This window comes from Rhineura floridana, chromosome 1 (genome assembly GCF_030035675.1).
Source record: "Rhineura floridana isolate rRhiFlo1 chromosome 1, rRhiFlo1.hap2, whole genome shotgun sequence".
Taxonomy (NCBI): Eukaryota; Metazoa; Chordata; class Lepidosauria; order Squamata; family Rhineuridae; genus Rhineura; species Rhineura floridana.
In genome coordinates this window covers 246,132,205-246,144,747 of record NC_084480.1, presented here as the reverse complement: position 1 = coordinate 246,144,747, position 12,543 = coordinate 246,132,205, and the positions used below count along the sequence as shown (strand labels likewise).

Below are 12,543 nucleotides of genomic sequence, written 5' to 3'. Positions count from 1 at the left end.
GTGAAACTGACCTGGGGGAGGGGCAGAGAGGGGAGGAGAGGGAGGAAGGCAGAGGGGAGGTGATTGGGTGGGCACTGGGCAGAGGGGAAGCCCCTTTCCTTTCCAAAAGAAAACACTGTGAACGGTATCATTCTTTTTCAGCATTTCCCCCATCTTTTTGTTCTACAGCAGGCACATGTAATCCACCCAAATTTAAACCAAAGTTGTCCCTGACCACATCCACACCAACCTTTATTCCACTTTAGACAGTCATGGCTTCCCCCAAAGAATCCTGGGAAATGTAGTTAGTGAAGGGTGCTGAGAGTTGCTAGGAGAGGCCCTATTCCCGTCACAGAGCTTCAATCAAAGCGGCTGACTGTTAAACCACTCTGGCCACTGGAGCTCTGTCAGGGGAATAGGAATCTTCTCTTAGCACCCTTCACAAAGAACACTTCCCAGGATTCTTTGGGGAAAGCCATGACTGTCTAAAGTGAAATAAAGGTCTGGTGTGGGTGTGGTAGCACGAAAATTTAGAAGGTTGTTAAACAAGTGTTTCTGAGTTCAGGAGAATACATTTTGTAAGGTTTTGTTTTAAAATGACCTTATGTGAAGCATCAGAATGACATGAGAGGGTTATTTTCAATTTAACATTACGGAATGCGAAAAATCTATGCTGGCTATAGCATAGAGCCACTCTTGTGGCTGTATAATAATAGACTTTAGCAATGAACATTTTTCTATGTCTGCACTGCTCTTCCCTACCAGCTAATCCCATGTGGGAAGCCACAGTCATAGTCCAGATTATGTCACTCCATTCAGAAGTGCTTTGGCATGGAAAATCTGACTGCAAACACCACTCTTGGTGTCAGCACCAGTGCAGATGCTAACATTAATTGCATTTTGTGCTGCACCCAAATGCCATGAATGCACTGGTGCACTACATACAATCTGTTCCAATCTGTAGGATTGGCATTATTGTTGGTACAATCACTCTGTCAAACTTCATTTGTCAAAACGACAGTTGTGTTTTACATTGACATCAATGTAAAAAATTAAGTCATGATCATTTTAAGTCCCACTGATTTCAATGGGACTTAAGCATAACTAACTCGTGCTGGGATCCAACCCACTGAGAACTTCGTAAATCTTCGTTCTAGAAGCCTTTTAAAACTGGAAGTGAGAATTATGTGCGTGCAACTGTGAGAGCATAATTCAGTTCTGTGAAGCCCATAGAGAGAGAGAACCTATGCAATGTACAGCAGCTATAGCTTGGCAAACTAGCATTCACCAAGGAAGCTGCCACTCAACCCAGGTGAGCAGCAAACTAAGTAATGCAATAATGAACCAATGCTGGGATCTTCTGCTCATGCATTCTCTCGAATAGCTGTCTACCCACTGTAGCTCTCTGCTTCATAGAAATAATGAATAGTTTATGTTCCTAAGGTCTGTGGCAGAATTTTAAATATAGTCTTGGGGATTCCTTTTATCACCACCAGCAGTTCACTGCAAAAGGCAACTGAATAATTTATGCCATGCAGGAAAAAATAATAATTGGTGCTTCACATGGAAAGCACAAGAGTGACATTTGTTAATAAAATTATCACCAGCCTCTCCTTTTAAAGTGTTCTCAATAAATCAATATTGTATATTTACATATCTTATAGTATCCTATATAGGAGAGTTGGCACTATAACAAAGAAGGCACATAGCGACAGTTTATCAGTCTGAAAATTACTTGTCTCCATCAATCTCTTGCAGATTGCCATATCATAAACCGCAGAAAATGAGAAAAAGAATAGTACATCAACTATTTTTAAAAATATTCCACTGCTTCTACATTTCATACAGCAGATGGTTTTGCAGTGACTCATTACAGAACATGTTCCCTACTTTAAGAAGAATATTTGATGGTAAGCAGCATCTGTTGTATTTCTGCCTGCTGTGTAGGTGTTTTAAAGGTACAAATATTCAATCAGGAAAAAAGATGTAAAGCGGAAATTGCCGTAAAGCGGAACCCCATTGAGTATAATGGGGCGCGTCGCGCAAAAATGACACGAAAATACCACAAAATGCTGCAAAAGCGGCTTTAAAACAGGGAATGAAAGCTGCTGCATTAGTGGAATGCTGGGAAGCGAAGTGCCGGGAAGCAGGACCCTACTGTATCGCCAGCCTGCAGTTCAACATATATTTTGTATTCAACCAACAATTCATTTTGGAAGATTAATGGTGGACCCTAACAGCCCAATCCTAAGCACGTTCTCAGAAGTAAGTTCTACTGAATTCAGTGGGACTTACTCCCATGTAAGCAGGGTTAGGCTCGCAGCCTAAATCAGTTAAGAGCAATTGTCTATATTTAGCCTTGAGAAAAGAAAATTAAACATCACTTGAACAATGGTTGCAAACCAGCACTATTCAAGTCACTGGGAGTCCTGTCATCCATCTCTCTAGGATCTGGATTTTACTAACCTTCAAAAAGAGATTAGGGAACAAATGTGTTGAGAGTGGCTGTATACTACAGCCAGGATTTTTCGCATTTGGCAATGTTAAACTGGAAATACCCCCATGCCATTCTGATGCTTCCCATAAGCTCATTTCAAAATAAAACCTTACACAATTTATAGTCCTGAACTCAGAAACGCTTGTTTAACAACCCTCTACATTTTCCTGGCAATACAGTAAACAGGTGAAGAGAACTGAGAGTTCAAACTGTAAAAAGAGAGAGAAAAAACCCAGACCCCTTTTGGACTTTTTTCAGTCAGAGTTCTCATAATGTGTTGAAATTAATTAAAAATCAGCCATGTTCACAGAGTACCTGTAATACTGACCTTGCTCCATACTCTGACCTTCATCTGCTGCAGTTTAAAAGTTAAAAAAATGCCTGGCTGATTTTTAATTAATTTAAGAAATTTAGCAATGATCAAGTTAATGATAAGCCCGGGCATGCTCAGTACAAACCAACTGTCAGTGTTCTAAAAGCCAGATTCACAGCTACTGGGCTTGGCTTGGCTAACCGGGGGCCACACCCACACCAGACTTTGATTTCACTTGAGACAGTCAGTCATGGCTTCCCCCACAGAATCCTGGGAAGTGTCGTTTGTGAAGGGTGCTGAGAGGAGATGCCTATTTCCCTGACAGGGCTCCAGTGGCCACAGTGGTTCAGCAGTCAGCCACTCTGATTGAAGTTCTGTGAGGGGAACAGGGCATCTCCTAGCAACTCTCAGCACCTTTCATGAACTACACTTCACAGAATTCTTTGGGAGAAGCCATGACTGTCTAAAGCAGAATAAAGGTCTCATGTGGATGTGGCCAGGGACAGCTTTGGTTTAAATTTGGGTGGGAGACTACATGTGCCTGCTGTAGAATAAAAAGATGGGGGAAACGCTGAAAAAGAATACTGTTCACAATGTTTTCCTGTTGGAAAGGAAAGGGGCTTCCCCTCTGCCCAGTGCCCACCCACCCAACCTCTTCCCTTCACCCATCCTCCCTCCCCCTCCCCTCCCTGCCCCTCTCCCAGTTCAGTTTCACCTATCCTAATCATGATTACACAGGAGTAAATCCCACTGAACGCAAAAAGCATGCAAAAGATCAAACCTGCCCCCTCTTCCTTATCCCCTCCCTCTTGCCCCTTCCCTCCCCCTTCCTTTGCCCCTCCCTCCCCTATCCCCTTCCAATCCCCTCCTTTCCCTCCCCCCTTCTCTCCCCCCCTCCTCCCCCATGGTCAGTTTTGCCTATCCTAAGAATGATTGTGAGGGAGTAAATCCCATTGAACTCAAAAAGCATGCAAATGATCAAACCTCCTTCCCATCACCTCCCTTTTGCCCCTTCCCTGTTGGCTATAGATACCTTCTTAAACGACGTTTTTTTTTGCCTATTAGTGAATATAACCTACATGATAGGAGCTTTAGATTATATTTTTAAACAAAAAAAAGACCTTTCCTAACTATATAACAGTGGCTAGGTAACCTGGAGGAAGGTGCTTAGGGAAACTATAGAATCAGGGTTTTAACAACAGATTGGACATCCAACAGGCAGGGACGATCCTGCCTCATCGCAGGAAACTGGACTTGGTGTCAAACTATCACAGTTCTTTTACAAGGCAAAAATATATTAAGTGTCTTCAATGGAATCAAGAGAAAATAAAACAAACCAACAACAAAAAAAGCTCAAATGACTGTGCCTCTTACATGTGGGTTATAAGTAAAAGGCAGTGGCAGATGGTGTGGTGAGGTGGCCTCCTGCCAGGTTTAGTCACTGCTGCTTACCAGGAGGTGGAGGTGGCAGTGAGGTCAGTGCAGTCCCCACAGAAGCAAACCCAGTGCTGCCGCTGGTGCATTTGCACCACGCCACATTCCCTGCTGCCTCTCCCTCTCTGTAAGCAACAGCAACTCACCTGCCAGGAGGTCAAGTAAATGTCTCTGCCTTACCATGCTGTCTGCTACTGGTGAAAGTGAGAAAAAATATCAAGGCCTTATACAATATGCTTTAAGAATCCTGCAGTGCCTATGCAGACATTAAGTAGGGTAAAAGGCAAACCTAAGTGAGCATTTGTTACTTTGTTAAATCAACTGGAAGGAAGCCAAGTCAGGATGAATGTTCCACTGTTTAAAGCTCATTTATTGTTCCAAGACAATGTGCAAAATGAGTTTGAAATCAGCAAATATTTTATTTGATCATACTTCCTAATCCTGACTTGTATATTCATGGAAATATCTCTGAGGACACAGTCCTAAATTTCTTTTGCATTTCTTTTTACTTAATTGTGAATTGCAGAATTGATGTATGGTTTCTCTATGCCAGGAATGAGGAACCAGTGGGCATCCAGATGTTGCGGTGGTGCTGATGGAAGTTGGTCCAGCAACATCTGGAGACCACAAGTTCCCCACCCCTGCATGATGCCATTCTTGCCGAATTGAAATTAACAGAATTATGCCACACATTTTTTAAATTTAAAACATTTCCATCCTTGAAGAGAAACTTCAATACTGGTATTATGTTTGGCTTTATCACTCCTCAGGAGGGCTGTGCGATGTTAGCTTGAAACACTGTTGCATGATGGAGTTCAATAGCGCATCCTCGTATCTGTTAACAATGAACACTAGGCTGTATATTTTCCTCATGCAAAGCTACTTACAGTGCAGTCCTATAGTCTACTTAGAAATAAGCCCTACTGAGTTCAATGGGACATATTCCCAGGTATGTACTGCAGCCTTACTCTGTCAGCCTGTAAAAGAGATAACCACATTAGCGCACTTGCCAGCAATGAATTAGGACTGTACACTGTAGTACCAGCTGGCAGGGATGGGCACTGCTGCACAGCTGGCCTGAGCAGAGTCGCTGCTGCTTACCAGGGGGGAAAGAGGATGAGGCGGTGGGCAGGTTGGCACTGTGTGGGTGCAACAGTGGAGTGAAATCTGGAGCCTCTTCCTCCCAGTAAATGGCAGCAACTCTGCTGATTGGAGGCCAGCTGTGTGGCAGCACTCCTCCCCACCAGTCTCTACTGCTATACTCACATATTGAGCACATGGTTCTCAACTGAGTAATGGCCCATTCTGACTTTCCCCCGCCCTGGGATTTTAGCAGCAGCAGCAACAGGAATAGTTGTATTTGTCCTCATCAAGACCCAACATCTATGCTTATTCCTTGAGGGAGAAAAAACTAGAAAATGCACCCACTGTTTACATGTTTTCTCCAGCTTCTTTTCTTTTTCTCCTACAGCAGGGGTGGGCAGAAGGTAGACTGGAATGTACTGGTAAATCTCTGGGTGATTTGCAGTACCTCAACAAGGATTTCAGACTCCCAATTGTTTAACAGCAGAAAAACTTAACAACTCTCTCTTCCCACCTCACCCAAAAAAGACTACTGAAATTGGGGTTAACCAGGCACGAGTTTCTATGTAGAAGGACTGTGAGCTCAGCTCACTTTGGGGATTCAAAAGAAAACCCTGGGCTCAGGAGCTACGCAGAAGCACCATCATATTTAATTCTAAGTGTATGGCTTTTGCACCTGGCTCCAGAACCTGGCGTTCTAGTACAAGCCAAGAGTTAAATCTGCCCTCTTAGAGCACAGTCTCAAGTGACATGTTCCAGAGTAAACTACATTCTTAGTATTGTTGGTGAAAATACCCTACAGAGTGTCGTATAGATGTTTGTGGACTACAAGCCCCATCACCCCTGGCCATTGGCCGTGCTGGCTGGGGCTGGTGGGAGGCCAACAACAACTGGAAGGCCTCAAGATGGCTACCCTTGCCCTATGCCAACTCCCTTCCAAGTCACGCTCAGGCAAGAGTTGCCAGTACTCAGTGCCCTTAAGGATAACACACACATTTCAGTGAGGAAAAGCAAACCCAAACCTAATGTAAAAGTTTGTAGTCTCTTTCATCTTGTATCAGATTCTCCAGTTACCATTTGGTCAGTTATATTTCCAGCCTGCAGAGAGGCTTCTTTTCAATACACAAGAACAACAAAAGTGGACAATGGATGACTGTTACTCCATTTTGAATGCAGTGGACAAAAGCTGATTTATACTACTAGTTGTTGAGACCATTTCATACATCCCCCCGCCCCCATCTTGTATGAATGTATGTGTGTCTCCTTGTCTCACCCACTCCACTTAGTTTCTGTCCACACCCATAAGGGACAATAATTTCTACAAGGCTGCAGCTGCCAAGCTCTAATGACAAAAGCCTGCCAACTAATGAAAGTTTAATTACAAACCAGAGCTCAACACAGAAAGAACAAAATGTTCCATGCTGACTTAAGGGCCACTCTCAGCTCTGCCCACTTGTGAAATGTAGTAATTAAAGCTGTATTCCATTCAGAACTACTGTAGAGACCTATCTGCTACTGTATACAGTGGTTTCAAGAACCAAATTAGATGTGACAATGGGAGCCATGTTTTTATCCATATGTCTGCTGTGTGGGAGGGAGTCTAACATCACAAGGAGTGAGTGGGTGAGAGGAGCTGGACCCTTCTACACCTAACTTTCCCGCCCTGTTACCCCAGAATGGCTCTGAGTTGGGCTGGGACAAAAGTGCCTGAATGTGGAGAGTTAAGAAGTATTCAGCTCCTTTCAGACCTCCAACCCATCCCGCTTTGTATGTGAATGGGGCAGACACAGTGGTCACCATCATACTTATTTTGACCTATGCAATCTGTGGTCATTCTAAAGAGGCCTCGTATTGCTGTAGGGTTCAAATTAAGTGGCAGGCATGGTACAGAGGAGCAGAGACTAAACACACTGTAACTAATAAGACTGGATTGATATGAAACATCGTAACATCATAACAATGGGTTCTCCAAACTGATGTATAAATTAGCCTGACGGCATGGAGGGTACCCACTGCATGGTTAGCTATTGTATGAAAAACTCTTCATGTGGTTCATGCTGATAGTAGCCACTGTGGAAATAATAACAACAATAACAATAACCACTTAGGTGGATATCTAATTTTTAATCTACATGATTTGGCTTCCTGGTAACAACCACACCACTGGGTCATCATATGAACCAATGTTCAGTATTAGCTTTAAGACACACTGGCAACTACCATGAGCAGAGTGTGCTGAAGAATAGGAAATCCTTGTTTGCAGAAGTTGCTGTGGTGTTTTCCATGAGTCCTCTTAATGTGATGTCACAGAGGCCTTAAAACCTCTGATCAGTTTCAACACAAGCCAATATCAAACCATAGGATATGAAGCTGCCTTGTTTGGCCAGTCAGAGCTGGTTTTTAATCAGAACGTCTAATTCATATAGAATGGCAATCTTGTATTTGTGGAAACTGAAAATGAATGCTGCTGAAGTCCTTCTCCTGGCCATGTGGAAGGAGGACAGAGAAAGGGGGACAGTGTGCGAGTACAAGGCTCTGCTCAGGCTCATTTTAGCTTCTGCCATGGTGCAGGGATAGAGAACCTGTCCTCACCCCCCCCAATGGTACTGGAGTATAACTCCTATAATCTCTGACATTGGCAATGACGGCTGGGGCTGATGGGAATTGGACTCAGAAGGGCCACAGGTTCACCATCTCTGGTTTAGCATTACTTGCAAAGCAGCCCTATTTATTTATTTAGACAATTTATATACCACCAACTACAATTGACTATAACCAGTTCAACAGAGAAGGTGCCCATTTGACCTCAACTGGAAGACAGTTCTATAAAATTAGGCCCACAATACTGAATGTATGGTTCCTGATGGATATGAGCCACACATGCAATCCATGGGGGACCACTAACTGTGACTCCCCCAAATACCTCAGTGATCGGGCAGGGATATAAAGAATCAGGCAGTCCTCAATGTATTCTGGACCCAAGGTAAAGGCCTTGTAAATGAATACAAGAACGCTGAACTTGACCCAGTGGCATATATGCAGCCAGCGCAATCTTGTGAATACTGGCTATAGTCTGTCCCCACCACCAATAGTGTAGCTGCAGAGTTTGGCACCAGCTAGAGTCTCCAGACCAGGCCCAAGGATACCCCCACATACAGGGCATTGCAATAATCAAATCTTGGGGTTACCAATGCATGAATCACTGTGACCAGACTATCTCTGTCCAAGAACGGCCATACTTGGCCACTGAGGCTACCTGGGCCTCCAGCAAAAAACATGGATCCAGGAGCAGCCCCAAACTGCGAACTTGTTATTTCAGAAGGAATGCAACCCCATCCATGGGAAATTAGCTACATGTTCTTGAAGAGATAATAATAAATGAACTAAAAGATAAACCTTGGATTTGCTTTCAAGGTAGTGTAAAGCCATTTATCCTTTTATGTATCCACAGCAGCTTATATATCCCAAAAGGCAAATCTGTCATTTAAAATAAGGATTTCAATTTGTTATTCTCAGCAGACATAAAATGCAATCAGTCTAAGTAAGACAAATTAAGGCTTCAAAGTTGTAACGAGCCTATAACTCAAGTTGAATCCTTTTGCCACATTATCAAATGCCACTCACCATGTAAGAAGGGAATATTAACACTCTCTTGTGCTTCCCACATGGCCACTGAGGATCATCTAAAAGATTAGGGTCATATTCAATATAATCTCCCAGGTCACTGCCTATAAAGAAGATCAATGCATACAAGCAAGTGCATGAGGTAATGTGAGAGACATAAAATAACAAACAACATGAGGCAGCGTTACAGTTGAATTATAGAACAATACCTATGTCTGGGCATTGCACAACATTGAATACTGAATGTTGTGAATATGTGGGCTGAACTGTGAATGTTGATGTAGTCTCCAGTAATAATCTAGGGGTAGGCAAGAGGATGTCAAGCAAAAAACCCATCATATTTAATTAACCAAAGTAGCTAGAAGATGTGAATTGGCAAAGATAACAGGCGTCCCACCTGAATGATCATAACATAATTTATGCATATTAAATCAGTTCTATTAAGGGTTTTTTTTCACATATGTCCATGATAATGAGACTTACTGAATTGAAGATTGAATGTTAAGAAAAGCTTTGATGTACAACTGGCTGTCCTACACTGAGCAAGCCTTTAATACAACTAGACTATGAGACAGTGCACGATCTATAGGTCATGCAACAATTGCCAGCATTACTTCCCGTTTGTTAGACAGAGCTGTAAGAGCTCCATGGTGACCTGCCCTTCTGGTCATGAGCTACTGCAAGATCTTCCATCAGTATTAGGAGGGTCAGCAGCTAACATAGGACTGCCAGTTATGTGATAGCTACATCTCATGGGCTTGGGAGGGGGTGCCCAGTGTAGCAGGTTTGTGGATTGTGCCTGAAGGCAATCACAACATCCTACTCCACAAAGGGCCAATCAGGCCAAGGGTTCAAATGCACACATATTCTAAAATGTTACCTGCATCAATGCTCCCTTGGGTGCTGTTAGCCCTTCCCAATGAAAGGCTACGATGGCTTGCATTGCGAAACTGCGAGAAGGATGAAGTGGAGTCTATAGTGTTTCTCCGTGCTCCCAAAGCATTGGTTGGGAAGAGAAACTGGGTGTAAGAAACAGTCTAAAAAGAAGAAGAAGAAAGAGAGACACAAGGTTGATTTCACTGCTCCATAAGATGAACTTGTCACTGATTTCTAATTATGTTTACAGAACTTGTTTGCTTTAAACGTATTTACTCAGAATTTGTATTGGTTACTTAGAAGCCATTGTTTCCTAAATGAATTAGAAAATACTGATGGATTTTTATTTTTTCCTAGGATACAAATGTAATGTGGAATTCCGCACATGAGATTATATTTTGGTAGGATAAGTAATCTTACCTTCCCGTTAGCTCCTAATTCCACACCTTCAAGGCCAACTATGTCTTTCAAGCAAACTCCTGCAGCAGAATGACATGGCCTCCCACCTTCTGTTTTCATATCCCTGGGAAACAAAAGCTAGTGGTCAATGTGCTACTAGATGGACACCCTGTTTGTTCAACCCCCTCACTCAAACACAAAAAGGAAATAATCATTATACAAAATGAGGCTCTCTTGTCAAATAGTGAAGACTACTATTTTAATCTTCAGTTTTGTTTGTTTCTAATATTTTGCCCAAAGTAGGTTCAAAAGAAAGACCTTTTTAAAACGTATTTTCCCTTCTGGAGGGAAAAAAAGACAAAGAATGAAGCAAAGCATCCTACATACACTAATTGTTGAGAAACTGTAATTCCAGTTAATTTATATCTATATCAATCTGAAATTCTAAGCAGGTTCAGAAAAACATTCAAAAGTAAATACAGGATGGAGCCAACAATTTATTCTTTTATATGTCTCCTTGAGACTCTTTCATACAACCAGGGTAGCATGCTGGATTTTGTTCCTGTTGGTTTTACAGATGGATTTAATGTATTTTTACTGTTTTAATTTTGCATTTCATTTTTATTTATTTTTTCATACAGCCACAATATTTTCAAATATTGGGCAGTTGATAAATTCTTTAAATACTGTAAATGAATGAATAAATAAAACAATCTGTTAATGGACTGAATGAAAAGCTACATTTTGTACTTCAGTAAATCAAGGAGAGAGCAAAATCCAAATTACTCATATAACTGCAAAGACTTAAGAAATAATAAATCCAAATATTTTAGATATTCTCATTACATGTTTTGCTATATTATTAAAGAAACTGGCCCAGTGGAAAATATTAGTGATTAATTTTCACTCTCCAAATAAAGCATTCTGATCCAGGTATTATTATGGGCATAAAAACTCTAACCCACACCTCAGAGTTTTCTGTGTGTTTCACTGGAGGCAGATCAACCATATACACAAACCATCTCATTGTGCACACTGTTATTCCTCCTTGAAATAAGCAAAGATTCCCATGTTCTCAGAAGCATACATTGGGTGAAATGCTGCATAAAATACCTAATTAGCAGGAACATTTTAACTTCAGTTTAAAATGTCAGTTTCAAACCCTGCTGAACCTTGAGATAGTTACATTGCAGACACATGTAACAATGTCCCAACAGGACCATTCTCCATTCTAAAGTGACTTCCAAAGGGGCAGTTTGCATCCCCCCCCCTAAAAACAGGAGGGAAGAGAGTTGCTTCCCCCAGAAACTCATCTCTCAGCTGTTCCAGGTCATACTTACGAAGTAAACCCAGCTCTGAAGATAATAGTGATGACAAAAGCAGATGGTAGTATTACCTTGAGGGAAAAAACAATGGGCAAGGGAAGGATTAAGCACTCCCTACCCCTCTCCAATGCAAATTGCCGCCTCCTGAGGACACTTCACAACTGCAAAGGGGCCACTGGTGATGCCTCAACAAAAACGTGTTGCACTGGAAGTTCAAAAATTCAATCAAGACTACATTTGTAAATGCAACAGAAAAAGAAATACATCTCATTTGGAAAATACTCCTTTACTTCCTACCTCTATTTTCTGAAGAGTGACTTCTAGAAAATAAAACAAATTAATTCTGTGGAAGAGATATAAACGTATTTTCTTTTAACGCAACAGGAGCTGGTGCTTAGACTGTTTCACATTTATACTCTGTTTTGTTTGTTTCCACAGAGCTAGGGGAAGAACTACTTTTGCACTGCATCCTTTTCAAAATATGTTATTCTAAGTTTGCCCTTGGGTTTCTGTTTTAATTTTCAGCTATTTTTTTATTTAATGGATATACGCTTCCCCCTTTAAAAAAAGGTTGAAGTGAAACAGGTGCACAGTAAGCTTATCTTCTTTATTTATCTTATCTTGAAAGGGATTTAACATCCTTTCAACAAAAATAACAAATGAGGTTGTGCCAAATATTCTTAGGTGGTAATTTCGCAAACAAAAAGGGGACTTAGGGGTTCCCAGAATGTTCCAAAAAGATCCACCCAGAGTATACCTTTTAAACACCTTTGCAGCAGCTGCTTCAACACCATGTTTTATTTTGCTTTGCCCATTTCGAGCAGGCTTCTTCCTCACAACATGATCCCAACCTAGCCGATCAAGGAAGGTTGTGATTTGGTGTTGTGTGACAATGACACTGAGGGCAAAGAAGGCCAGTTCAGACCGAGGGAATGCTTCCTGTATAGCATTATGTTCAGTCTGGATGTCTTGGAAGGGGGATGCTTGAGGTGCATGTTGGGGAAGTAAAGACA

General features: G+C 41.8%; 1 protein-coding gene across 1 annotated transcript in view; it reads right to left on the bottom strand.

Annotated features, from left to right (window-relative positions):
* Window positions 1–12,543, bottom strand: part of CABLES1 (Cdk5 and Abl enzyme substrate 1) — a 108,533-nt gene that overhangs the window by 15,626 nt on the left and 80,364 nt on the right. Inside the window, exons 5-7 of the mRNA XM_061596918.1 lie at window positions 10,227–10,329; window positions 9,811–9,967; window positions 8,931–9,034 (exon numbers count right to left, since the gene is read on the bottom strand). Coding sequence (XP_061452902.1) covers window positions 8,931–9,034; window positions 9,811–9,967; window positions 10,227–10,329 — 364 coding nt within the window. The remainder of the gene's footprint in view (window positions 1–8,930; window positions 9,035–9,810; window positions 9,968–10,226; window positions 10,330–12,543) is intronic.